The sequence below is a fragment of the Prionailurus viverrinus genome, chromosome F2 (assembly GCF_022837055.1).
Source record: "Prionailurus viverrinus isolate Anna chromosome F2, UM_Priviv_1.0, whole genome shotgun sequence".
In the NCBI taxonomy this organism is placed as follows: Eukaryota; Metazoa; Chordata; class Mammalia; order Carnivora; family Felidae; genus Prionailurus; species Prionailurus viverrinus.
In genome coordinates, this window is record NC_062578.1 from 17,359,650 (window position 1) to 17,387,075 (window position 27,426).

The 27,426-nt window shown below is 36.2% G+C and overlaps 1 protein-coding gene across 5 annotated transcripts in view; it reads left to right on the forward strand.

Moving 5' to 3' along the window:
• The window catches only part of SGK3 (serum/glucocorticoid regulated kinase family member 3), a 142,657-nt gene that overhangs the window by 87,946 nt on the left and 27,285 nt on the right, over positions 1 to 27,426 (forward strand). For all 5 annotated transcript variants that reach the window (XM_047842617.1, XM_047842618.1, XM_047842619.1 and 2 more), the window contains 4 exons: positions 11,138 to 11,213; positions 19,052 to 19,139; positions 23,827 to 23,876; positions 26,135 to 26,192. In XM_047842617.1, the coding sequence (XP_047698573.1) occupies positions 11,138 to 11,213; positions 19,052 to 19,139; positions 23,827 to 23,876; positions 26,135 to 26,192 (272 nt within the window). The remainder of the gene's footprint in view (positions 1 to 11,137; positions 11,214 to 19,051; positions 19,140 to 23,826; positions 23,877 to 26,134; positions 26,193 to 27,426) is intronic.

The following is a 27,426-nucleotide window of genomic DNA, read 5'->3' on the forward strand; positions in this document are numbered from 1 at the left end:
TATCGTAGGTAGAATTTTTTTCTCTTGGAAGAATTTAGCACACTTTATTGTCATTGCCAGTGTGTCTTGTCTAGTTGTAAATTTTATGAACATTGGTACTTTGTCTTTTTTATTGATTTATAGTGCCTGGTAGATCTTAGGTTTTTAGTAAATATTACTTAAATACATGAATTCATTAATAAAGAGAAGCAAATAAAAAGGAAAAAGAGAGAAAGCAAGAGAAGATTGAGTCACCACAACAAAACCAGATAGTACTTTCTGTAGAATTGATTCTATAGGCCAGTGCCTTTATACTAATTTTGCTTTTAGCTGCAGAACACTTATGTCCCAAGGAAATCTTCCACAGAAAATGTTATGTGTAGAACAAATAAAAATGAGGCTGCTTTGTTGGTACAGCAGTAAAGTATATCTGTGGAGCACAGGTTGAAAACCATCATCATGGGCAACATGTGGGTCTTAGAGTTATTTGGGTGAGGTGAATATGAAATACAACGTGAAACCGACTGTGGGTATTATACAGTAGGCACAGCAGAGAGAAGAGACAGGATGGAGAATGGGAAACTGCGTAAGCGAATATTCCAGTAGTCCTCACGTTAAATAATTAGAACCAGGACTAGGGTGGAAATGGGCTAACAAATGAGTTCGTATGTAGGAATTCTTTTAAGGAAAGATCTGTAAGAAATCTTGGTGATTGCTTAAGTAAAGGAGATCTAGAGAAGAGAATGAGAGATAATTGAGGTGTCAGGACTGGGTGAATGAGAGAATTAATTAATTTGAAGTGGCAGAAGGACATCTGAGGAATCCAGCTATGTGTTGCTGAATGGAGACTTGAACTCAGGCTGGAGTTCTGGAGAGCCCTTAGTTGAATCCTAATGATAGAATCGTTTCATTTTATCACAGGAAGAAGACAAAGAGATAAAAACCTGCAACTTCCTTCTTTAGGGCAAAATCCCAGATAGAATGCCCTGTAGTATTTATGTTCTGGTAGATTAATTTGATACTAAAAAAATAGATTTTTATTGAAGAACAATTTGAAATCGATCCAGAGCATATTGTATATGACTTGGCAACAGCGTAATGGACCATATGTCACAGAGATCTGGAAAGCTCTTTATTGGGGAGATCAAATCTAAGCCATACTCAAACAATCACAGAGTGACAAGATGCTCATTTGATTAGGCTTTGGGGAAACAGGCATATTTTGTTAGTGGGAATGATAAGTGGTACAATCCATATAGAAGGGAATTGGGTAGTATTTAGCAAAACTATATATGCATTTCAATGTGACCAGGAAATCACATATCTAGGAATCTGTTCCAAAGATAAACTGCATATGAAATGATGTGTATGTAAGACTGTTTATTGTGGCATTATTCTTAATAGCAAGAACTGGAAACAACTGAAATATCCTTCCAACCTTGGAATATGATGCAGCTTTAAAAAAGAATGAGCAAGCCCTTTGTGCATTATAGTAGAGTGATCTCCAAAACACATTTTTCAGTGGAAAAGACAAAGTACAGATATGTATAATATATCTTTTTTGTATTGGAAAAGGTATAGAAATAATGGAAGAATAAACTGAAAAACTAAAAACTAGTGACTTTAAGGAGCAGGAAGAGGCCAGTGGGAGGCAAATGGGATAGAAGTTAGATGTTCCTGAATAAGTCTTGTTTATAGCTTTGACTTTGGAATGATGTGCATATTTTAAATATATTTAAGAACAAAAATAAAATACAATAATAAAGCGATCTCTAACAAACTGAAGGAAAAAATCTAACTCTATTTTGATTGGTAGTGGAAACATGGACAATAATTATCTTAAATGACTTCAAAACAGAATTTTTACTGAATAGTCCTCCTGGGATGTATGCTAAGAACAAAAAAAGATGTACAGAAAATTTTACACTGCATCCAACAATCTTATTGTTATAATATGGAATTGTTATTTGGTAATTATGTTACTCTCATGGGAACCAAAGTTTTAAACAAGAAGAAAGAAAAACAGATTTTAAATAAAAATCTTACGATTTTTAACTTAATTTGGAAATACAGTTTGAAGTCATGATTTTTTTTTTCATTTTTTTTAATGTTTATTTTTGAGAGAGAGAGAGAGAGACAGAGTGTCAGCAGGGGAGGGACAGAGAGAGAGGGAGACACAGAATCCAAAGCAGGCTCCAGGTTCTGAGTTGTCAGCACAGAGCCGGATGTGGGCTCAAACTCATACACTGTGAGATCATGACCTGAGCCAAAGTGGGATGCTTAACCCACTGAACCACGCAGACATCCCATGATTTATTTTTTCTAAAACAACACATATTTCCTAGCTCTTACCTCTGGAAATGCCTAAAACAGTAACAAATAGCAGTGAACATTCCTAACGTCCAGGTTGTAATCTCCAAATACCATTTCCCCCTTAAAGCAACCAGAGTTCCATGGAAAAACAGTGATTCTAGATCTGGGGCAAGAAATGTAGAAGATGGCCCTAGGACATCTTGCCTAAAAAGCAATGAAGCCATACAAGATTACTAAGATTTTATCAAAAGGATGCAGGAACTCAATTGATGGGGCTTTCATTGGCCAAAGATGGAACAGTTAGAGCACAAGGAAAGAATTTGCCCTGTTAACCTACTTCATGCTTGACAGCCGTTGTGCAGAGCTTTTCCATATATCTCTCTTGAGTTCTTTTGTGTGTAGCTTAAGAGCATGTCTCCATGTTCTTTTTTTTTCACTTCTTTATTCTGGTGGTTGCCAACATCTATAAAATAAGTTTTACATATTTGAAGGTAGATTTCAAGGGTTATTTCTGCCCATACTTTTCAAAGTTAAAATTTCATTTTCAATTTAAGGATCTTTCCGTAGAGTGCAGAGAGATAGCTATACTCTTTATATTTTGAATGGTTTAATATCAAGCCTTTTGCCAATAGGACGCTAAGGTCAATATATAAACTACGTACTGGGTTTTTTTGAAGTTTAAAAAAAAAAGTTTATTTTATCTTAATTATTTAAAAAAAAGTACAAGGTAATTAAAATCAGTGTGAATCAAGAAACAGAGCATATGAATTTTAGAAACTACGAATGTTAGAATATATAATTGTTTAGTTATTTATTCACAAAAACATCAATTAAGTAACTCTCATTACACTGTGTTAAGGGCTAAAGAGGGCTAAGTTTTTTTAAAGGCATGACCCTTCAGTGGCTTACATAGAAACTGCTTTGGCTGGGTGGCCCAGTTAAGCATCCGACTCTTGATTTCAGTTCAGGTCATGATCTCACAGTTTGTGGTGTCGAGCCCCACATTGGGCTCCACACTGACAGTACAGAGTCAGCTTGGGATTCTCTCCCTCTATCTCTGCCCCTCCCCCGCTCACTTGCTCTCCCTCTCTTAAAAAAAAAAAAGTTAAAAGAAACCATTTTTATTTCTTTTAACTTTTACTAATTTAAGAGAAATAGATTCATACAAGATAAAAAGACAATTCCCCATTGTTATTCTAGTCTTTGAGTTCTGGTGAGGCCTATATGTCATACCCAGCTAGTTCTTTATAAAACTTGATGTAGATACCAGTGCCTTACAAAATTTTTCTTGGTGCAGTTGTGAATGGGATCAGTTTCTTTATTTGTCTTTGTGTTGCTTCATTATTAGTGTATAAGAATGCAACTGATTTCTGTACATTGATTTTGTATCCTGCAACTTTGCTGAATTCATGTATCAGTTCTAGCAGACTTTTGGTGGAGTCTATCGGATTTTCCATGTATAATATCATGCCATCTGCAAAAAGTGAAAGCTTGATTTCATCTTTGCCAGTTTTGATGCCTTTGATTTCCTTGTGTTGTCTAATTGCTGATGCTAGCACTTCCAACACTATGTTAAACAACAGCGGTGAGAGTGTACATCCCTGTCATGTTCCTGATCTCAGGGAAAAAGCTCTCAGTGTTTCCCCATTGAGGATGATGTTAGCTGTGGGCTTTTCATAAATGGCTTTTATGATCTTTAAGTATGTTCCTTCTATCCCGACTTTCTCAAGGGTTTTTATTAAGAAAGTTGCTGAATTCTGTCAAAGGCCTTTTCTGCATTGATTGACAGGATCATATGGTTCTTATCTTTTCTTTTATTGTGATGTATCACATTGATTTGCGAATGTTGAACCAGCCCTGCATCCCAGGAATGAATCCCACTTGATCATGGTGAATAATTCTTTTTATATGCTGTTGAATTTGATTTGCTAGTATCTTATTGAGAATTTTTGCATCCATAGTCATCAGAGATATGGGCCTGTAGTTCTCTTTTTTTACTGGGTCCCTGTCTGATTTAGGAATCAAAGTAATACTGGCTTCATAGAATGAGTCTGGAAGTTTTCCTTCCCTTTCAATTTTTTGGAATAGCTTGAGAAGGATAGGTATTATCTCTGCTTTAAACGTCTGGTAGAACTCCCCTGGGAAGCCATCTGGTCCTGGACTCTTATTTGTTGGGAGATTTTTGATGACTGATTCAATTTCTTTGCTGGTTATGGGTCTCTTCAAGCTTTCTATTTCCTCCTGATTGAGTTTTGGAAGCATGTGGGTGTTTAGGAATTTGTCCATTTCTTCCAGGTTGTCCAATTTGTTGGCATATAATTTTTCATAGTATTCCCTGATAATTGCTTGTATCTCTGAGGGATTGGTTGTAATAATTCCATTTTCATTCATGATTTTATCTATTTGGGTCATCTCCCTTTTCTTTTTGAGAAGCCTGGCTAGAGGTTTGTCAATTTTGTTTATTTTTTCAGAAAACAACTCTTGGTTTCATTGATCTGCTCTACAGTTTTTTTAGATTCTATATTGTTTATTTCTGCTCTCATCTTTATTATTTCTCTTCTTCTGCTGGATTTAGGCTGTCTTTGCTGTTCTGCTTTTATTTCCTTTAGATGTGCTATTAGATTTTGTATTTGGGATTTTTCTTGTTTCTTGAGATAGGCCTGGATTGCAATGTATTTTCCTCTCAGGACTGCCTTCGCTGCATCCCAAAGCATTTGGATTGTTGTCTTTTCATTTTCGTTTGTTTCCATATATTTTTTAATTTCTTCTCTAATTGCCTGGTTGACCCACTCATTCGTTAGTAGGGTGTTCTTTAACCTCCATGCTTTTGGAGGTTTTCCAGACTTTTTCCTGTGGTTGATTTCAAGCTTCATAGCATTGTGGTCTGAAAGTATGCATGGTATGATTTCAATTCTTGTAAACTTATGAAGGGCTGTTTTGTGACCCAGTATATGGTCTATCTTGGAGAATGTTCCATGTGCACTCGAGAAAAAAGTATATTCTGTTGTTTTGGGATGCAGAGTTCTAAATATATCTGTCAAGTCCATCTGACCCAATGTATCATTCAGGGCCCTTGTTTCTTTATTGACCATGTGTCTAGATGATCTGGCCATTTCTGTAAGTGGAATGTTAAAGTCCCCTGCAATTACCACATTCTTATCAATAAGGTTGCTTATGTTTGTGAGTAATTGTTTTATATATTTGGGGGCTCCTGTATTTGGCACATAGACATTTATAATTGTTAGCTCTTCCTGATGGATAGACCCTGTGATTATTATATAATGCCCTTCTTCATCTCTTGTTACAGCCTTTAATTTAAAGTCTAGTTTGTTTGATATAAATATGGCTACTCCAGCTTTCTTTTGGCTTCTGGTGGCATGATAAATAGTTCTCTATCCCCTCACTCTCAATCTGAAAGTGTCCTCAGGTCTAAAATGAGTCTCTTGTAGACAGCAAATAGATGGGTCTTGTTTTTTTATCCATTCTGATACCCTATGTCCTTTGGTTGGCACATTTAGTCTATTTACATTCAGTGTTATTATAGAAAGATATGGGTTTAGAGTCATTGTGATGTCCGTAGGTTTCATGCTTGTAGCGATGTCTCTGGTACTTTGTCTCACAGGATCCCCCTTAGGATCTCTTGTAGGGCTGGTTTAGTGGTGATGAATTCCTTCAGTTTTTGTTTGTTTGGGAAGACCTTTATCTCTCCTATTCTAAATGACAGACTTGCTGGATAAAGGATTCTCGGCTGCATATTTTTTCTATTCATCACATTGAAGATCTCCTGCCATTCCTTTCTGGCCTGCCAAGTTTCAGTAGAGAGATCCGTCACGAGTCTTATAGGTGTCCCTTTATATGTTAGAGCACGTTTATCTCTAGCTGCTTTCAGAATTTTCTCTTTATCCTTGTATTTTGCCAGTTTCACTATGATATGTCGTGCAGAATATCGATTCAAGTTATGTCTGACGGGAGTTCTCTGTGCCTCTTGGATTTCAATGCCTTTTTCCTTCCCCAGATCAGGGAAGTTCTCAGCTATTATTTCTTCAAGTACCCCTTCAACACCTTTCCCTCTCTCTTCCTCCTCTGGGAGACCAATTATGTGTAGATTATTTTTCTTTAGTGTATCACTTAGTTCTCTAATTTTCCCTTCATACTCCTGGATTTTTTTATCTCTTTTTCTCAGCTTCTTCTTTTTCCATAATTTTATCTTCTAGTTCACCTATTCTCTCCTCTGCCTCTTCAGTCCGAGCCGTGGTTTTCTCCATTTTATTTTGCAGTTCATTGATAGCATTTTTTAGCTCCTCCTGGCTGTTCCTTAATCCCTTGATCTCTGTAGCAATAGATTGTCTGCTGTCCTCTATACTGTTTTCAAGCCCAGCGATTAATTTTATGACTATTATTCTAAATTCACTTTGTGTTATATTGTTTAAATCCTTTTTGATCAGTTCGTTAGCTGTTGTTATTTTCTGGATGTTTTTCTGAGGGGAATTCTTCCGTTTGGTCATTTTGGATAGTCCCTGGAGTGGTGCGGACCTGCAGGGCACTTCCCCTGTGCTGTGGTGTATAACTGGAGTTGGTGGGTGGGGCCGCAGTCAGACATGATGTCTGCCCCCAGCCCACCGCTGGGGCCACAGTCAGACTGGTGTGTGCCTTCTCTTCCCCTCTCCTAGGGGCGGGATTCACTGTGGGGTGGCGTGGCCCGTCTGGGCTACTTGCACACTGCCAGGGTTGTGGTGCTGGGGATCTGGCGTATTAGCCGTTTCGGGAGGGGCCCTGTGGCACTGGGAGAGAGTCAGACCCGCCGGAGGGATGGATCCACAGAAGCACAACGTTGGGTGTTTGCGCGGTGCAAGCAAGTTCCCTGGCAGGAACTGGTTCCCTTTGGGATTTTGGCTGGGGGATGGGCGAGGGAGATTGAAATTTTTCTTAAACGCTAGTCTCTAGGTAGGGTTGGGAGCCTCTTTTCTGGTATCGTAGCAGCTTTTGAAATCTCCATTCCCTTGGTGGGGCTTGAACTCACAAACTGTGAGATCGTGACCTGAGCCAAAGTTGTATGCTTAACCTTGGTATGCCCAATTGTAGTGATTTCTTTAAATTTGTCTTCCACTAAATTTGTCTTCCTCCTATCTTTGAGGATAGATACCATGACTTAGTTAAACATTTTTATAAATTTCTGGTGCCTTGTACAGTACAAAATGTGTAATAGGTGATTGGTGAACAAATGAATACATGCATGCCATTGGTGAATACAAATGGAACACATGTGTGCCATTTTCAACTAGTCACTTGTTCTGGAAAGTCTGCCTAGTACTAGGTTAAAGATTTTAAATATCTCTCACAGAACTTAAATTTTCAAATAGTTGAGGATTCTGAATTAGGTACGTTAATTTCATTAGCCAGTCTTTCTCTTTTTTTCCCTTCTTTTCTGGATGACTTCTATTTCAAATCACAAAATGTTACAGCTAGAAAGAGAGCTTACAGATCATCTAATTCTATCCCCTGCTTGATAGACTACAGAAGGGAGGAGTTTGTGATTATAAAAACAGGCAGTGGTATCTGAGACTCAGTTACATCTAAGACTCTAACTCCAGTGTTGTTTAACTGTGGCAGGCTGTTTTTTAAAATGCTGCTATTGTTATAACAATAGTATAAATAGTATAATAACTATTTATAATAATAATACAATAATTTAATAGTAGTAGCAATAGTAATAACTGCTATTATTTGAGTTCCTTCCTGTAAAGTAGCTCTTTTACCTCTATTTCATGCATGAGGAAAATAGAGAGTTAGCAAGGTTAAGACACTGTCCCCAGCCACACAGCTAATAAATGATAGAATTACATTCATCTGGTTTGTTCTCTTTCACCTCACTCTATTGTCTGGTTTATGCATGGTACCTTTAGAAACAAAATTTACAATCTTTATGTTCATGTTATTTTAAAATGAAAAATTACTTGTTTGGAACATTACAAAAATCTTAACTTTGTTTCCTAATCTGAAAGGTGTGGGTTAAGACTAAAGAATCTCCGTGGTCCCCATGGGCTCTAAAACTCCTTTGATGATGAAAATAGGTCACTCTGGCCACCAGTAGCAGTATTAGCACTAAAACTCTAGGTTTCCTCAAATCAAGAGTTTGATGATGTTTTTACCCTATCCTACGGTATTGGAAATTGGGTCCTCCTGGTTCATTTTCTTGAAACAGTGAAATGACAGAGAAATTGGTGTAGGTCGGTTTCATACTTACTGTGGAGACTGAAGCTTTCATTTTGTCTAAACATTGAGTTCTTTTCAGTCTCTAACTGAAACTTCTTGAATGACAACAGATACATTCATATAAGTTCTTAGAGAGATTTTTAAAAATATCTCTTTCCAACTATAATTCTTAAAGATAATATGTCAGCTTTATGTAAACTTTTGGAATTTATCCAGCAATGAGCTTGTTAGCCATTTCAGTTTTACCTGGAATTTTTTCAGATATTTGCATGCTTAATGTTGATCTAAAAATTAAGTGTGGAATTTCCCCTAAACTCTGACCACTGTAGGCCTCTTTTTCCATTTATTGACTTCTTTGTTTTCTTATGTCAGGCTTTCTGTAGGGCCTTTAAAACTTTAAAATCAGTAATGGAAGTGGAAAGCACTTAGCCACAGCATAGGATGTAGTTCACAAAGGAAGGAAAATTACAGTTGGTCTCCCAATATAAAATGTACTTTTAGTAAGTCTCCGTAGAACAATTTAAAGCTGTTTCCTTATAATCATTAGATTTTCTCTAAATATTTCAAATGTAGTCATTCATTTTAGTTTTCTCCCTTATGTTAACTTACTAAGCTCAGTTCCTGAAAAATAACTGTTTCAAGTATAGTTTCTAATGTAAACCTTGCATATGCTTTACTGTCTTGTGATAACAAGGAATGCCCTTGGAAGAGTTTTATAAGATACTTTCCTGAGGGGGTGCCTGGGTGGCTCAGTCAGTTGAGTGTCCGACTTCGGCTCAGGTCATGATCTCACGGTTCGTGGGTTTGAGCCCCACATTGGACTCTGTGCTGACAGCTCAGAGCCTGTAGCCTGCTTCAGATTCTGTCTTCCCCTCTCTCTCTGTCCTTCCCCTGCTCACACTCTGTCAGTCTCTGTCTTGAAAAATAAATAAAAACATTAAAAAAAAATTTTTTTTAAAGATACGTTCCTGAAATTCTTCAAGAAATTCACAGTTGAACAAGAAGAAAATACTAAGTGCATCTGATCTAAGAGACCGGATCTAATTTCTGTTTGTTCTTTTATAGCCATACCTTACATTTAAGAAATGGAAATAAACCTATGTGACTAGAAACAACCTATAATTTTGGTGTCAAACGCTATACATTAAAAGCTTTATTGGGGCGCCTGGGTGGCGCAGTCGGTTAAGCATCCGACTTCAGCCAGGTCATGATCTCGCGGTCCGGGAGTTCGAGCCCCGCGTCAGGCTCTGGGCTGATGGCTCAGAGCCTGGAGCCTGTTTCCGATTCTGTGTCTCCCTCTCTCTCTGCCCCTCCCCCATTCATGCTCTGTCTCTCTCTGTCCCAAAAATAAATTAACGTTGAAAAAAAAATTAAAAAAAAAAAAAAAAAAGCTTTATTGAGTAAAAATAATTGTATTGAACCAAAACTCATTTTTAAGTTGAATATTGTTTCCAGATTTTATTGAGACGTTCACCAAGTGTCCTCTTTTTCCATTTTTAGAGTATATCTCTTAAGAATCAGGATTTAGGATGATGGATTTTTAACCCCACAACAACAAATAACAAAAGCATGAAAGTAGTTAAAGATTGTGTTATCTCTTCCAGGCATTCTACTGTAAACTTATATGCATTCTCTCAATCCTATAACAGAATTACTAGGTATAAATGTTATCCTCATTTTACAAGTAAGGATTTAAGTCTTCGGTTCAACGTCAGTTAGCTAGCAAGTAGCAGAAACAAGATATTTGAATTAAGTTTTCTATTTCCAAGAAACTTTTGTGCTTAACCTTTATTGCTAAAACTACTCTTGCATGGTCCTTAATTATCAATAGTACAGACACTTCTGAAACTGCTGGACAGTTGTTCTTTAGGAGTGTTCCATCGTATCTTTCAAGGGATGTTAAGCAGCAGTTTTTTAGCAGCCAAATTTTGGTGATATTCAACCAGTTAATCACCATTCCCCAGTTACAAGGACTACTAGTAATTCTTGTTTTTTTTATCTTAATTAGCAGGATTTTTCAGTCACCAGTGTCATAGTGTTAATTTTTATTCATTGCCTGGTAGTACTTGAGGAATTGGACAAAGCAAACCACCTTTCCACGTTTTGTTTTCTTTAATATTTGTTTTTAATGTTTGTTCATTTTGAGAGACAGAGAGACAGAGAGACAGAGCATGAGTGGGGGAGGGGCAGAGACAGACAGATACACAGAAGCCAAAGCAGGCTCCAGGCTCTGAGCTGTCAGCACAGAGCCTGATGTGGGGCTTGAACTCACGAGCTATGAGATCATGACCTGAGCGAAAGGTGGACGAATAACTGACTGAGCCACCCAGGCACCCCTACCTCTCCAAGTTTTGTAATGTGTCTATTTAGAACCTAAAATAGGCATTTCTTTGGAGAGTTTTCTTTTGGGAGATATGTTTTCTGCTTGATTTTAATTTTATAATCATTGTATTTATAGATTTAAAAACATATATATTTCTAAATATTTCTTATTGTAGATCAGGAAACATGAATTAAATAGCTTCTTGATCAGAATTCACTGTCTTGTGCTTGTCTATTCTTATATAACTGTATTGATGATAATTACATAGTCTGATGTTAAATAATCCTAATAGTTTGTCTCTCTTAACAGATTTTATTAAACAAAGAAGAGCAGGACTGAATGAATTCATTCAGAACTTAGTTAGATATCCAGAACTTTACAATCAGTAAGTAATTTTTATTGTTTTAAAGAGGCGCTGAAACCAAACCTAAGAATAATGAATAAGCTACTGATCTAGACTTTATACGTTCTGTGGAATGTTACTGTGCTGTATATGTTTGTAAAATTATCAAGCTGTTTTTCCCTGGTATTCTTTTTTTTTTTTTTTAACGTTTATTTATTTTTGAGATAGAGACAGAGCATGAACGGGGGAGGGTCAGAGAGAGGGAGACACAGAATCTGAAACAGACTCCAGGCTCTGAGCTGTCAGCACAGAGCCCGATGTGGGGCTTGAACCCACGGACTGCGAGATCATGACCTGAGCCAAAGTCGGCTGCTTAACGACTGAGCCACCCAGGCGCCCCTCCCTGGTATTCTTAAAACTCCTTTTCCTCCCATCAACTCAAGGCCTTGGTTATCTTCTTTCTTCCTTTTGTACTTGTATTAGTTTTGTAGATTAAACTTAAAAGAAATTTGCATAGCCCATAGTTAAGACATTTTTCTAACTATATTTGTTCATGTTATATTTATACTTGCATTCAAAAAGGATTTGTTAAATCACTATACTGTATACCTGAAACTAATATTACACTGTAATGTTAACTAACTGGAATTCAGATAAAACCTTTTTTTTCAATATATTTTTTAACATTTATTCATTTTTGAGAGACAGAGACAGAGTATGAGCAGGGGAGGGGCAGAGAGAGAAGGAAACACAGAATCCGAAGCAGGCTCCAGGCTCTGAGCTGTCAGCACAGAGCCTGACACAGAGCTCGAACTCACGGACCACAAGATCATGACCTGAGCTGAAGTCAGATACTTAACTGACTGAGCCACCCAGGAGCCCCTAGATAAAACCTTTTTTTAAAAAGCATTTATGAAGTACCTGCTGTATGCATTGGTATATAAGGAGAACTTTCCAAAGGCATAGGCTAGTCTAGTGGGAGAAACAGACATGTAAATCAGCAATTAAAGGTAGGAAAGTTTTATGATAGAGGTGCTAGAAGATAATGGAGAAAAATGTGGCCAGCTTTTCTTCAGAGGAGGTCAAGCAAGGCTTCCTGGAATTTAAAGGATGTGCAGTTGTTCAGGAAAAGGTAGGGAGAGAGCATCCAGACAAAGGGGGCAGAATCTGCAAAAAGCCTGACATATTGAAGATACTTACGTGTTTACATTTCATCTCATGTTAATGAGTTTAAGCTTCTTTCTGTAGGCCAGCAGCTCCTGATGAAGTCAGAAGTCAGAAGTCAGCAGCTCCTGATGAAGTTCCTCTATAGGAACATATAGGTAGATCCATGGTTTGAGATGTGTTTTCAGTTGAGTTTGATAATTCATGGGTATTCATTATATTTATTATGATTTTTAATTTACATATATGTTACCTACATTATCTTATTTTTACGATTTTTTTTTTTTTAATGTTCATCTTTGAGAGCAACAGAGAGCACAAGTGGGGAAGGGACGGAGAGAGAGGGAGACACAGAATCTGAAGCAGGCTCCAAGCTCTGAGCTGTCAGTATAGAGCCCAATGCGGGGCTCAAACTCACAAGCTGTGAGATCGTGACCTGAGCCAAAGTCAGACACTTAACCGACTGAGCCACCCAGGTGCCCCTTACATTGTTTTGTATATATAAAGTATTGTGTTCTAAGAAGAAGTAAAGGGGATAAAGTAAAATATCTGGGGAGCTTTTCCATAGCTCACCTATCTGTGTAGACATGAAGATTGCCTTATAGACAGTGATGCAAACAGGACACCCTTTAATAGTCTTTTCAGAATCACAGCCTGAAGGACTGTATATTTAGCAGTTCTAAAACAAGTGACTACCATTTGTGTAGGTCTTCACAGTATAATTATTGAGGGCTTATACCATTCTGAGCAAGTCTTCTGGCCTCTTTTTTTAACTTAATTTAATTTACTAAATTAGTAAAATTCTAGAACTGGACCTCCTCTGACCAAGGTCTCCTGTCCAGTGCTTTGGATTTTCCCTCAATGCTCACAGGTAGGATAAGCTCAGGGAGAGGTGTGGCACCTGTGGTAGCTCTGGGGTTAGCCAGTGCATTAAGGAGCAGGTGCCTTTCCATCCTGAGCCTCTAGCAAGTCACAAACACAAAATTAGGGAGGATCTTTGAACTCAGGGTTTGTACATCTGGTCTTTTCCTCAGCAAAGAGCCTTTTGTGATTCGGCTCTCTGTATAATTATTTTTTAAACATTATGCCTTTGCCCTAGGACAAATTCTGTGTCTTCAGCTTAGATCCATCCCTCTAATCTTTAACTTTTGCTGTATGCACTCATTACTTCTAATTGGAGTATTAGTGGCTTGTTTTAAATATAATGTATACATTAAGAGGTCGAACTTGTCTTCTTTGACAGAGCCTCACGTGGAATAAGTATAGAATAAATGGTGGTGATGGATATTATTTCTCCTGACATTTTGAAGTGTTACTCAGAACTTCTAACACTCTATATTAAGTTCTAAATATTCATCCTGGATCTGGAAAGTAATATTATAAAAATGTTATATTTGGTATTAAAGTTCAACTAAAAGCAATTTGATTATATTAATTTTAATTATACATATGAAATACACATACAATTCTTAAGTATACAACCCAGTGGATTTATATGTACATATACAACCTGTAACTACCACCATTCTATTCATGGTCGAGGACATTTCTCGACCAGTACTTCAAAAATAAATAGCCAAGAGTTTTTTCAAACTTAATTTTTAACTGATGTTTTCTTTTTAATAAAAAAATGACATTTCATATTTTCTGAATCTCATCTTGATGTTAACCAAGCTTTGCTAATTTTCACACTTTTCATTTAAACATCAAACTATAAAATAGTACAGATTTAAGAGAGCAAGAAGAGAAGCCAATCATCAAGTGTATTTCGAACACTTACTATGTGCCTCTTATTCCCAGTTAGGGAAATGCACTTTAAAAATACTTCTACTTGAAAAAAGAAAAAAAAATACTTCTACTTGATAAGGTGCCTGGCTGTTCCAGTCAGTGTAGCATGTGACTCTTGATCTTGGATTTGTGAGTTCAAGCCCCATGGTGGGTGTAGAGATTACTGAAAAGTGAAATCTTAAAAAAAATAGAAAAAAAAGTACCTTTATTTGCTTGTGTTAAAACAATTTTATTGGGGTGCCTGGGTGGCTCAGTCAGTTGAGCGTCCGACTTCGGCTCAGGTCATGATCTCACAGTTTGTGGGTTCGAGCCCCATGTCGGGCTCTGTGCTGACAGCTCAGAGCCTGGAGTCTGCTACAGATTCTGTGTCTCCCTCTCTCTCTGCCACCCCCCCCCCCCACTCACACTCTGTCTCTCTCTCCTTCAAAAATAAATAAACAAAAAAAATGTTTAAAACAATTTTATTAAAATTTATTTTTAAAATTATTTAAAAACTGGAATAAGGCAGGTTGACATTTCTCTGATCTCTGAATAAAAAAGGGTTTTCTGAACATATTGGCAATGCATGATACATGTAAAGTAAAACAATGACAAATTTGACTTAATAAAAACTTTTGAACCCCAGAAATCACAAGTGAAGTTAAAAACCAAAAATGTAGAAAAAGTTTCCCATAATAAAGAACAGTAGATAAATCTGCTTCATCTAGAAAGAGCTTGTGCAGACAGAACACACTTAAGACACCAAAAGAAATGGACAAAGCCCTTTAATGATTTATAAAAGAGGAGATGCAAGTGGCTGATTACCAGAGAAACTGAACATTTCTGTATTATTTAAGAAATGCAAGTTGGGGGGTACCTGGGTGGCTCAGTCGGTTAAGCCTCCGACTTTGGCTCGGGTCATGTTCTCACGGCCCGTGAGTTTGAGCCCTGTGTAGGGCTCTGTGCTGACAGCTCGGAGCCCGGAGCCTGCTTTGGATTCTGTGTCTGCCTCTCTCTCTGACCCTCCCCAGCTCAGGCTGTGTCTCTCTCTGTCTCAGAAATAAATAAACATTAAAAAAATTTTTAAATGCAAGTTGGAGTAAAAATACCTTATTTTAGCTTTATTGCAGCGTAACACATACTGAAAAGACCACAAATCATGATTATGCAGCTTAATGAACTACGAGAAGGTGAATGCATCTGAGTTGCCAGCCCCCAGGCCAAGAAATGTAGAACATTACTAGCATACCTGAATCCCCTCACATGCCTCCTCTCGATCACTGTTCCTTTGTTCCTTCCCAAAGATAACTGTTCTCCTGATTTTTAGCAGGAAAGATTAATGTGCCATTTTTGTACTTTATAATAAATGGAATCATACAGTATTCTCTATCTGGCTTATTTTCATGTTTATTTATTTTTGAGAGAGAGCGAGAATGAGCAGGGGAGGGGCAGAGAGCAAGGGAGACACAATCTGAAGCACGCTCCAGGCTCCAAGCTGTCAGCACAGAGCCTGGTGCGGGGCTCGAACCCATGAACTATGAGATCATAATCTGAGCCAAAGTCAGACTCTCAACTGACTGAGCTACCCAGGCACCCCTCTATCTGGCTTATTTTCAACCATTTGAGAGTCATTCATGTTGTTGCATATAGCTATAATCTGTTGATTTCCATTGCTGTATATTATCCCATTGTATGAATATACTCCATTTTATCCATTTTACTGCTCAGATGCACATTTGAGTTGTTTTTATTTTATTGTGAATAATGTTGCCATTAACATGTGCAGATATTTCTGATGTACTTGGAGTAGAACTTCTGGGTTTTATGCTATGTATATGTTTAACCTTAGGGGATAATGTTAAACATGTTTTCCAGAGTGATTGTACCAAATAATATTTCCACTATCCATTTATAAGATCACATTGCTCACCTCACCAACACTTAGTATTGTTAGCCGTTCTGGTAAGTGGGTTGTAGTATCTTACTGTTGCTTTATTTGTATTTCACTAACTACTAATACCTTTTCTTTAAATTACCGTTTTTCACTTTTAAATTATTAGAGATAATATAAACCGAAATATTTAATGCCAATCAGAGCTGGAGAGAGTCTTCAGGATATTCATACACTGCTGGGAGAGAATAAATTAGTATAGCCTTTCTGGAAATCAGCTTAACAAACTATATTTAAAACCTGAAAATGGTTTATAATTCAGACCAAATAATTTTGTTTTTAAAAATCATGAATGCACAAAGATTATCAATCACAACTTTATACCAGTGAAAATTCTATAGTAAAAATTTAGAATCTTTGTATCCATCTATGTATCCTAAAATGAAAGAATCATTGAGTAGCATTTAGTGCATTCTCACTGTACAACAGTATACATCTATCAAAAGTGACTGTTTACAAAGACTTTTTAACAACACGGGGAAATGTTCGTGATGTAATTTTTATGTGAAAAACATTAAAAATATTTTAAATAGAAGATGGTCTTAGTGGTACAAAAAAAAAAAGATTGAAATAAAATACCACCAAGATACTAGTAATAGTTGCTTCTGTGTGATAAGATTAAAGATCCTTGCCCTCACCTTTAAAAATTTTTTTTATTGAGGGTCCCCTGGGTGGCTCAGTTGGTTAAGTGTCTGACTTTGGCTCAGGTCATTATCTCACAGTTCATGAGTTTGAGCCCCGTGTTGGGCTCTGTGCTGACACCTCGGAGCCTGGAACTTTGTTCAAAGTTCTGTTTCTCTCTCTCTCTCTCTCTCTCTCTCTCTCTCTCTCTCTCTGTCTCTCTCTCCACCCCCCCCCCTTTCTCCTGCTTGTGCATGCTCTCTCTCTCTGTCACAAAAATAAACCTTAAAATTTTTTTTAATTTTTTTATTGAGATAAAATTCACATAAATATAATTCACCCTTTTAACTGTTTTCAAAAGTATACAATTTAGTGATGTTTAATATAGTCACAGTGCTATACAACCATCACCACTATCCTATTCTGTTGTCTCAAGCCTAATCTAACATTAACATCACTCCAGAAAGAGACTGCAGTTGACCCTTGAAAAATATGCATTTGAACTTTGCAGGTCCACTTATGCATGGATTATTTTTTGGTACAGTACTGTAAATGTATTTTCTCTTTATGATTTTCTTAACATTTTTTTCTCTAGGATACTTTATTGTAAGAATACACTATATAAAACACATAACACAAAATAAGTGTTAATCAACTGTTTATGTTATTGGTAAGGCTTCAGGTCAACAGTAGGCTGTTAGTAATTAAGTTTTGGGGGAGTCAAAAGTTACACATGGATTTTCAAGTGCATGGGGCGTCAGGGCCCCTAAATCCCCATGTTGTTTAAGGGTCAGCTGTACTTTTGAATTTCTCCTTTCACCCAACCCTTAGCAACCACTAATCTACTTTTCTGTCACTGTGAATTTGCCTATTCTGGACATGGCATATAAATGAGGTCATATAATATGTGATCTTTTTTGTCTTTTGTTTTTTCAGCATACTGTTTTTGAGGCTCATCCATGCAATATCATATGTCAGTACTTCATTCTTTTGTATGGCAGAATAATATTCCTTTGGATATGCTACATTTTGTCCATTTATCAGTTAATGGACAGTTGGGTTGTTACTACTTTCTGGCTATTGTGAATAATGCTGCTTATGAACATTTGTGAGTTTTTGTATGGATGTGTTTTTATTTCTCTTGGGTACCTGCTAGGAGTGGAATTGCTTAATATATGGAATTTCTACATTTAACTTTTTTAGGAACTGCCAAACTGTTATCCATAGTGGCTATACTAGTTTACATTCTCACCAGCTCCTCCCTTTTTTGAAAATTATTTTTCGGAGCACCTGGGTGGCTCAGTCAGTTAAGCAGCTGACTTCAGCTCAGGTCATGATCTCACTGTTCATGGGTTCAAGCCCTGCATCGGGCTCTGTGCTGGCAGCTCACAGCCTGGAGCCTGCTTCAGATTCTGTGTCTCCCTCTCTCTCTGCCCCTCCCTGCTTACTCTGTTTCCCTTTCTCAAAAATAATAAACATTAAAAAATTTTTAATAAAAAATTAAAAAATAAAAATTATTTTTCATCTTTCTGAGTTTCTTAGTAAGGCCTTTTATTTTAGTCCACTTTTTTTTTCTCTTCATGTTTGATCTTCATACCCATCCCTTCATCCCTACTGTTGATCCTTACTTGAATATGTTTGTTATGTGTCTTCAGATATTTTTTTATTGGGTGCTCCTTCATGTCTGTGAATATTTAAAATATACAAAATGATACTGTGCTACATGGTTCCTTGTTTCTGACTCTTGAGTGGAATTCTCTGGGTCGTTAACCATAGCTTTACTAGTTTCTCTATTGGTGGATGCCTATTCTTCTGATTTATTACTGTAGAGAAAGTTGCGATGAGTATCCCAGTTACATGTTTTTCACTGAACCTGTACAGAATTTTCTTGTGGTTTATTCCTACAACTGGAAATTATGGGCCCTACCCAGTTTAACCAATATTGCCAAATTCCTTTTCAGAAAAGTTTCCTCATTTTACTTTCTTACTAGCAATGCATGAGGGTGTCTCTTTCCCTATATCCCTATCAACTTTTGATACTATCTGTCTATCTAATCTTTGCCCATTAACGGACATAAAATGGTATCTCATTTGTTGTTTGACTTTGGATTTCTTTGATTATTAGTTAAGCTAGACATCTTTCTTACCATTTGGGGTTTTTCTTTATGAACTGCCTGTTTTTATCTTTGATCATTTGTCAGGTGGATTCCCTATATTTAAAAACTTAATCAGCTTGTTACTTTTATAATAGTAGTGATGGATTGTATTGGTATTCATACTGTAAATGCTATTACAGTTACTTTTATTTTCATTTTAAAAGGGAGAAAAGCTATAGAGATGCTTTTAAAGTTATAATAGAGTTAATTTTTGTTTTTAGTCCAGATGTCAGAGCATTCCTTCAAATGGACAGCCCAAAACATCAGTCGGATCCATCCGAAGATGAGGATGAAAGAAGCACTCAGAAGGTAATAAGAGGGATTGTATTTTTTAACAGAAAAAATACCATTCCCCAAAGATGAAATTACTGGCAACTTGAGGGCAACATTTACTTAAAATGATGTAATCTCATCCATTGTAAATTTTCTACCCTGTAGAATACAAAAAAACAAATGTGTACACTTCTTATTATTTCTTATAAAATTTATAAAATGAGTACTTTTATGATAAAAAGTAATCCATGGTAGTATTTAGTAGAAAGTTTTGAAAATAGTAAGAAGTATTTATCACTAACCAGACTAGTAATTTTTAACATTTTAGTGGTTTTCCAACTAATCTTCTCTTAATATATAGGGATTTTTTTAGTTACCTAATTTTAATTATACAGTATATACAATTTTATATGCTATTCTCTTCACTTTACATCTTAATTTTTGATCATTATATGTCTTCATAATCATTAACATACTTAAACTATTGTTTTGAATTTTGACCAGCAGGAAAGGCCTTTGTACTCATAATGTTAATTTAATACTTCTTCCTCTTCATTGCTGGGTTTCTATATGCAGAACAATCAATACGCATGTGCCAGTTGGCATCAACTAAGTTTTATTCCTGTAGGTACATGCACATAATCAGTATGTGTTCCAAATAAAGAATAGGGTATTCTTATTTTTTTTTAAACCAGTTGTGATAACCAATAAATAAATATAATAAGCTCTGGCTTATTATAATGATGTTTTCAACATTTACTTTAGGAAGTTACGTGGGAAAAGTAAATTATAGTAATTTAACACAGAGAATTATTATTTAGCAATTAAAATTATCATGAAAACTATTAATATAAACACGGTAATACCTTTATAATTAAAATTGATGAAAGCTATATGTATTTGCTAAATATATACATGAAAGTCAGAGATGTTGCCTGAAAGTACATTTTTTGTCTTTATAATGTTGTGTTTTTTCATGGTTCTGTTTCTGTGTTTTAAAAGATAGTATCACTCGGAATATTACTGTGCCATAGCTAAAATCTTCATTTGGAAAATAGTCCTATTCCTTTTTTGCAACTACTGTAAAGTAGTAATTTTACTTCTCTGATACCACTGGAGGGTTTTCAAGTTAAGAGAGCTGATTTATGTTTTCCATTTGTGACATGGTTGATCCCAGGACAACATAAAAGGATATTTTAATTTTATATCTGAAACTTGTCAAAAGAGAAACAACAAACTGGGAGAGCATTTGTAATAAGGCCTAAGAAGGGAAAACATTTATGTAAAAATATATAGATGGATTTTTGAAAAGAATGATATTTAAAGCCCTGTAGATAAAAAGCAAAGGGACATGAAGAAATACTGTTCGTAAACAGACATGTGGGAAATGTTCAACCTCAATGCCAACAGCAAGTGAAATTTTTAAAATAGAGATTTTTTTCTCTCTACCAAATTAACAAAAATGTAAATAAAATACTTCAGGACTGATAAGGGTAAGGCACAGCAGGCATCCCTGCCTGGGCTTTCCTGGCACCGCTATAATTTGACAGTTTGGCAGTGTGTATCAAACATGAAAATATTCAGGTCATTTAGGAGTTGACGCAAATGAAATAATCATTCACGCAGAAACAAACAAAGGTAATCATTTTAGTACAAAAAATTAGAATCAATGTAAATATAAACCAATTCAATAATTTGTCCCCATATATTGTACATTAAAAAAATTTGTTTTACGATTCCAGTCAGTTTTTCAAAGCTACGCAAAGACTATGTGAAATTACTGCAATATTTGCAAAATCATCTGTTAATAAGGTTATGGATTTTTTAAAAGCACCTTCCTGGTGTTTTCCATATTTTGTAACCATGTATATATATTTTTAATGCAAAAATGAAATATTAAAGACATTTTAAAGAAAATGTATATAATCCTGATTTTCTGTGTTTTACTTGCTAATCATGTTGAGAGTATGTAGGTTTAGGTTATTTGAAAAATATCTTGCCTTGCTATAGGAGGCAGCTGGCTTTGAAGAAAGAACCAAATGAAGAGAGCTTCCTGAGTTCTGATTCCTGTCTCTACCACTTTTGACCTTAGATCTGAATTCTATTTCCTTTCTCTTTTTTCATCCATAAAATCTGTAATTGGACTAGGATCTCTTGCAGTTTTAAAATACAGATAAAAAGAATCTGTTCAGAAAAGGGAAGAAGCTGTACTTTGTCTTACAGCTATAGCTATTTATTAAGGACTTCTAAGTGGATAACTAAATTAATAGCCAGAAAATATCTTCGAAGACATCAGGACCTTTCCCCTTACTTAGAGAAAAATAGAGTCCAAGAAACATGCTTTTGTTTAATTATCATTAATTATTAATGATAATTATGCTGTTAATAAACTATAACACATCCTCAGTTTAGTGATTAACTGTAATCTTTAAAAATAGTAGGTAGTAGGGTATCTCAGTTCAGCAACCGACTCTTGATTTTGGCTCAGGTCATCATCTCACGGGTTCCTGAAATAGGGTACTGCTGATAGCTCAGAGCCTGTTTGGGATTCTCTTTCTCTGTCCTCCCCCATGCACATGTGTGCACCCTTGCTCAAAATAAATAAATAAAACTTTTTTTAAAAAGGTCTTAAAAATAGTAGGTAAAAAATTAATTATGTTTCCCAATAATTTTCATTATTATTTTGGAAATATGCTCTGTTAGGAAAATCATTGCTATGTAATGAAATCTTTTTATGTATCGGTGTTAATTCAGGGCACAAGTTGCCCTCGTTTCATCCATGCTTACTGACTCCTCTTCCCTCACCTATATAATATATAAAGAAAGTTAATTGAATGGAAAAATGATCCAGTTTTCTGCACATTCATTCAAAGAATAAGTGTGTTGAAATTGTAATTTAGTTTGGATTATGTTATCAGATTCTCGGAAACACTATAATATATAAACAGAAAAGATTACTCCATGTTAAAATTATGACACAATAGGATCTCGTTTCATGAACCAGATTTTTTACACATTTTTTTTTTTTTTTTTTTTTTTTGGTCTTGTGCTAGATTGTATGGTTCTCTAAATTTCTGTCTTCTGGGGACTGAAAATGTAGTACTTGAAAATTTTTCATGTAAAGATATTGGTAGAAAATAAATTTGTAAGTAGGAAACTGGTGTCAATATTGTTTTTTTTTTTTAATTTTTTTTCAACGTTTATTTATTTTTGGGACAGAGAGAGACAGAGCATGAACAGGGGAGGGGCAGAGAGAGAGGGAGACACAGAATCAGAAACAGGCTCCAGGCTCTGAGCCATCAGCCCAGAGCCCGACGCGGGGTTCGAACTCACAGACCGCGAGATCATGACCTGGCTGAAGTCGGACGCTTAACCGGCTGCGCCACCCAGGCGCCCCATTATTGTTATTTTTATAAGAAACGTATTATGCTTAGGAAATTTTGCCCTACATTTTTCATTTTTTTTTAATTTATTTTGAGATAGAAAGGGCATGTGCATTAGTGGCGGAGGGACAGAGAGAGGAAGAGAGAGAATCCCAAGCAGGCTCCACACTGTCAGTGCAAAACCCAGTGTGTCCTCGATCTCACAAACTGTGAGATCATGACCTGTGCTGAAATCAAGAGTTGGATGCTTTAACTGACTCAGCCACCCAGGCGCCCCTTTGCCCTTATTTTTAAAAGTAGTTTGCATTGTGGAGATTTTCTATAATTTTCAAATGAATTTAAGTGGAAATATATATGATCTATATCACTAATAATAAATTGCTTAGATAAAATTTTTTAGTTCTGATGAGCTTAAAGAGAAAAGTTTTTACAGCTTATTTTGTATCTATAACGTATGGAAGTATAATTATATAATAAGGCTCTAGTAAAAGTATGCATATTTGGAATATCTGCAGCTTTGTGATTGTATGTATAAAGAATTTCAAAGGGAATTTATGTGAAGCAGAATTCACTTACACCTGGCTGTATAAAAAGTGCTCTCACTAACAAGATCACTAGATTAATTTTATGGGATTTGGGGATAAATTTCTAGCTAATTATTAGTGAACTAGAATCTTTTTTAGTTAAATTGCTTTATGGCATAGTAGGTAAGTAAAGATTTGGTTCTAAATTAATACTAGGGATTAAATTTATGTTAATTATTGTAAAGAGAAAAGACTATCTAAAATTTTTGTTAGACCACAGTGGTGGAATTAGAAAGAAAAACACTCCTGTCTGTGTGTATTTGCTTTAGAAATAAGTCTGTCTCCTATAATTCAGTCCAGCATCTGCAGTCTTCATCATCATCATATTATCATTTCCATGTCATAAAATTAATGAGCAGGTATTTGAAAATTTGAAACATAGGTAGCCATTTTAACCAGTTTTTAAACGTAGAAATGGTCCCTTGTAAATTGTGGTTTCTACACCCACCTCATCCAAGGAGCTTTCCCCAGTTTACTTCATTCATTTGACAACTTTGAGCTTCATTCCTGTGTTATTTTTTTCCTTACAACTGCTCTTGCAATTTGTCATAAAAATGTGTGTTTATATTGGTTGTGTGTTTCCAAATAAGTTTATGCATTTAATAAGAATTAGGACTTCAGTTTTCTTTAACATGGCGATGCATCAATATCTATGGGAGAGTTATATACATTTTATTTCAGAACCATTTATTTTATTGACTGATAATCTTTGAAGTGTTATTAACAGTGTTACTGTTTTTTCCTCCATCTCGATAGCTACACTCTACCTCACAGAACATCAACCTGGGACCATCTGGAAATCCTCAGTAAGTTTAATTTGTTTCAAAAATCCTCTAACTGAATTCTAGGAAGACCTGTCTTGTGAATGTGCAGATATACATAATTATATCAGTTTAACTAGAACCCAATAAAATACAATAACCATAGTTATGGTGAATATAATGCTATCATATGCTTTGCTTATCTATTTTACTGTTCTAGCTTTCCATTGCTGTAACAGAGTTCTGAGGATTTTGTAAATCCACAGATTATTTATTTGGTTCTGCTGTTTTGCCATTGTCATTTTTCTGGTGTGTGTGTGTGTGTGTGTGTGTGTGTGTGTGTGTGTGTGTGTGTGTGTGTGTAAAATCAGAAGACTGTATTTCTCAGGGGATCTTAAGTCGTCCTGGGAGGGACTCGAGGGGCTCTGACAGAAGTATCCATGCAGGTCTAACACATATTCTCACTGGTGCTCAGTGTTTATTGGTGCAACCCTGGTTGTCAGCCAGCTTGTTCCAGAGGAGTCATGATGGACATTACCATAGTAAAGTCTATTGAACTTGTTCTAACCAGTTTCTCCCACAGTGCCATATTTTTTTGAGCACGGGGAAAACATTTTGAGGAACACCAGGAATGGCAAATGTAGATTTGAGTATTAGATCTTGATTTTGAGTATCAACTCCAGCAGTTCATTAGAAGTGAATGCCTAGATTGCTGAATACATAGGATTCCAGGGCCACCTCTTGGCTCAGTTTGAGGAGTGCCCTGACAGATTAATGATACCTGCCATGGTTTGGATAAAAAGTGGCCCAAGGATTGGGTCCTGAGAGACATCAGCATTGTAGTAAGGTCAGGGAGGAACCAGTAAAGGAGAAAAAAAAAAAGTTAGTAAAATAGGAGAAAAACTGGGAATGTGATGTCTCAAAAGCAGGTGAAGAAAGTGTGTCAAGGGGGGGAGTAATTAACTATGTTAATGTTTCTGGTAAAGCAGGTAAGTGTTGAGAATTGACCATTGGGTTTGATAAATCATTGGCGACCTTTGTAAGCTGTTTCGGTGGTGTAATGGGTACAAACCCTGATAGGAAAGAGTTCAGGAGAGGACAGTGGGAATAGACAATGAATTTAAACCTCTTACTTGAAGAATTTTACTGCAAAGGAAAGCAAAGAATTGGAGTGGTAGCTGGAAGGGAGGTTTAGTTTTGAGCATGCTTTCCTGTCATCATACACTGAGTTGTTCATGCAGCACAGAAACAAACTCGCTTTCAGCTAGGGTTCATCACCAATAGTTAACAGTGGTGCCTTGGGTACGGCCTCAGTTAGCCTATTTACTATGTTTGAAAAATTTGCATGATTTTTTGCTATTTGTTTAAAAAAATTATTTCAGTATCTCAACATATCACTAAAGAACAAAATAGTCCAAAGAGCAGATTCTTGAAGAAGAAAAACACCTGAGCTTAGTTAAGTATTTATTTCCCTAATCTTTACCTGTTATTATTTAACCTAGGCCTGGTGCTACTCTAATGTTTGAATTGGCCATTTATTTTGATAGTAAATTAAAGGAAATTTAAACTCTAAATGGAGTCATTATCTTCTCCTGAGTCCAATTTAAGATTCAGACCGTGTTGAAGGAAACCTCTTTCCTGGCTGCTTACACTCTGCTTTCTGTTGCCATGTGCTTTTGTCTACCTGTAACCAATATTGTTTTTATCTGACAAGTTAATGTAAATAAAAGGACAAAATTAGTATTCTCTTTGATCTCTGTACTCCTGGATTTTCTGCATTGCCATCTATGAGAATAAGCGGAGAGGTCTTTTATCTGTAATGTATGATAAGTGATATATGTGCAAAATCTGTATGTGTCAGAAGAATTGCCAAACTAGATAGTCCTTGGGATAAATTACTCATTTATATAGTTATTCAGTTTCCTCATTAACAACACTGGTGAGGTTTATGGTTAACAAAATTGGTTTAAAGAGAAGCTACATTGAGTTCAAACAATATATAGATATAGATAAATGCTTTTCTCACAAAAAGACCATTATGGAAGTCTTTCTTAAGCAGAAATTAACAAGGCATTAAGAAGGTTATAAAATGTCTTATCAGAAAGTAGATATTACTTCTATTCATTATTACCTATTTTATATTCAAGATGAGGTATATTACCAGTGTGAAAGCTGGAGTCATCATGCTAGAATGTTGTGCCCAGCATTTACTTATTAAAGAGTGAGGTACTAAGAAATGTTTAAAAGTTAACATCTTTCCAATTTCTAGGAGGCTAATTTTTGTCATTGTTCATTTATTTCAGTGCTAAACCAACAGACTTTGATTTCTTAAAAGTTATTGGAAAAGGCAGCTTTGGCAAGGTAAGAGTTTTTATTTTTCCATACAATAAATAAATACTTAAGGAATGCACGCGTTATATATTCCAGGCCACGGTGCTTGTTGGTATGCAGGATATGGAGTTGTGATGTTTTCCTTACCTTCAAAGTACTTAAGGAGATAAGACATCTACTCAAATTTTAACATAAAATTCATTTGTTCAGCAAATATTTATTGAGCACCTATGATGTGCCAAGCACCATACTGGCTTTTGGTTAGATAGTACTGAACAAAACTGACATAGTCACTACCTTTGTGATGCTTAGAACCTAGTAGAAGTAACCAATTAAAAATATGCAGTCAGGGCACCTGGGTGGCTGAGTCGGTTAAGTGTCCAACTCTCTTGGTTTTGGCTCAGGTCATGATCCCATGGTTGGGGGAGTTCGAGCCCCATATCAGGCTCTGTACTGACAGCATGGAGCCTGCTTGGGATTCTCTCTCTCTCTCCCTCTCTCTGTCCCTCTGTGTGCCTGTGCTGTCTCTCAAAATAAGCTTTAAAAAAACAGTCAAATAATTGAAAGTAATGGGACTGTGAAGTAAATGAAGAATAGAAGACAATAGGCAGTGGCGGGAAAATTCCTATTTAGATGGGTCAAGGATGGCTTCTTTTTACTTTTTATTTTTTTTAATGTTTATTTTTGAGAGAGGGAGAGAAAGTGTGCAGGGGAGGGGCAGAGAGAGAGAGGGAGAGAGAGGGAGGGAGGGAGGGAGAGAGAGAGAGAGAGAGAGAGAGAGAGAGAGAGAGAGAGAATATCTCAAGCAGACTCAGTGCTGACATCGCAGGGCTCAAACCCATGAACTGTGAGATCATGACCTGAGCTGAAATCAAGTCAGACACTTAACCTACTGAGCGACGCAGGAACCCCAAGGATGGCTTCTTTAAAGGGATGCTATTTAAGCTGAAGCAGGAAAGACATAAATGAGCAGCTATGAAAATAACAATTGAGGAAGGAAAGGGATGTGTGAAAACCCTGCTGCTCCTCACACAGTGTCAGATGAATCATATAACTTGACCGTGTAGCCAAACCAAGGAAGGAGAATCTACTTTAAGGCCAGAAGCATCATAGATGGAGTTACCAGAATCATAAGATATATTTAATTGCTTTTTTGCATTATACTTCAATCTGCAGTGAAAATAAATATGCATGTGTTTAATTATAGGTTGCTACATTCCTAGCTTTCAGTATCTCTAGTTTGTTTTCTGAGTTCCCTAGATAC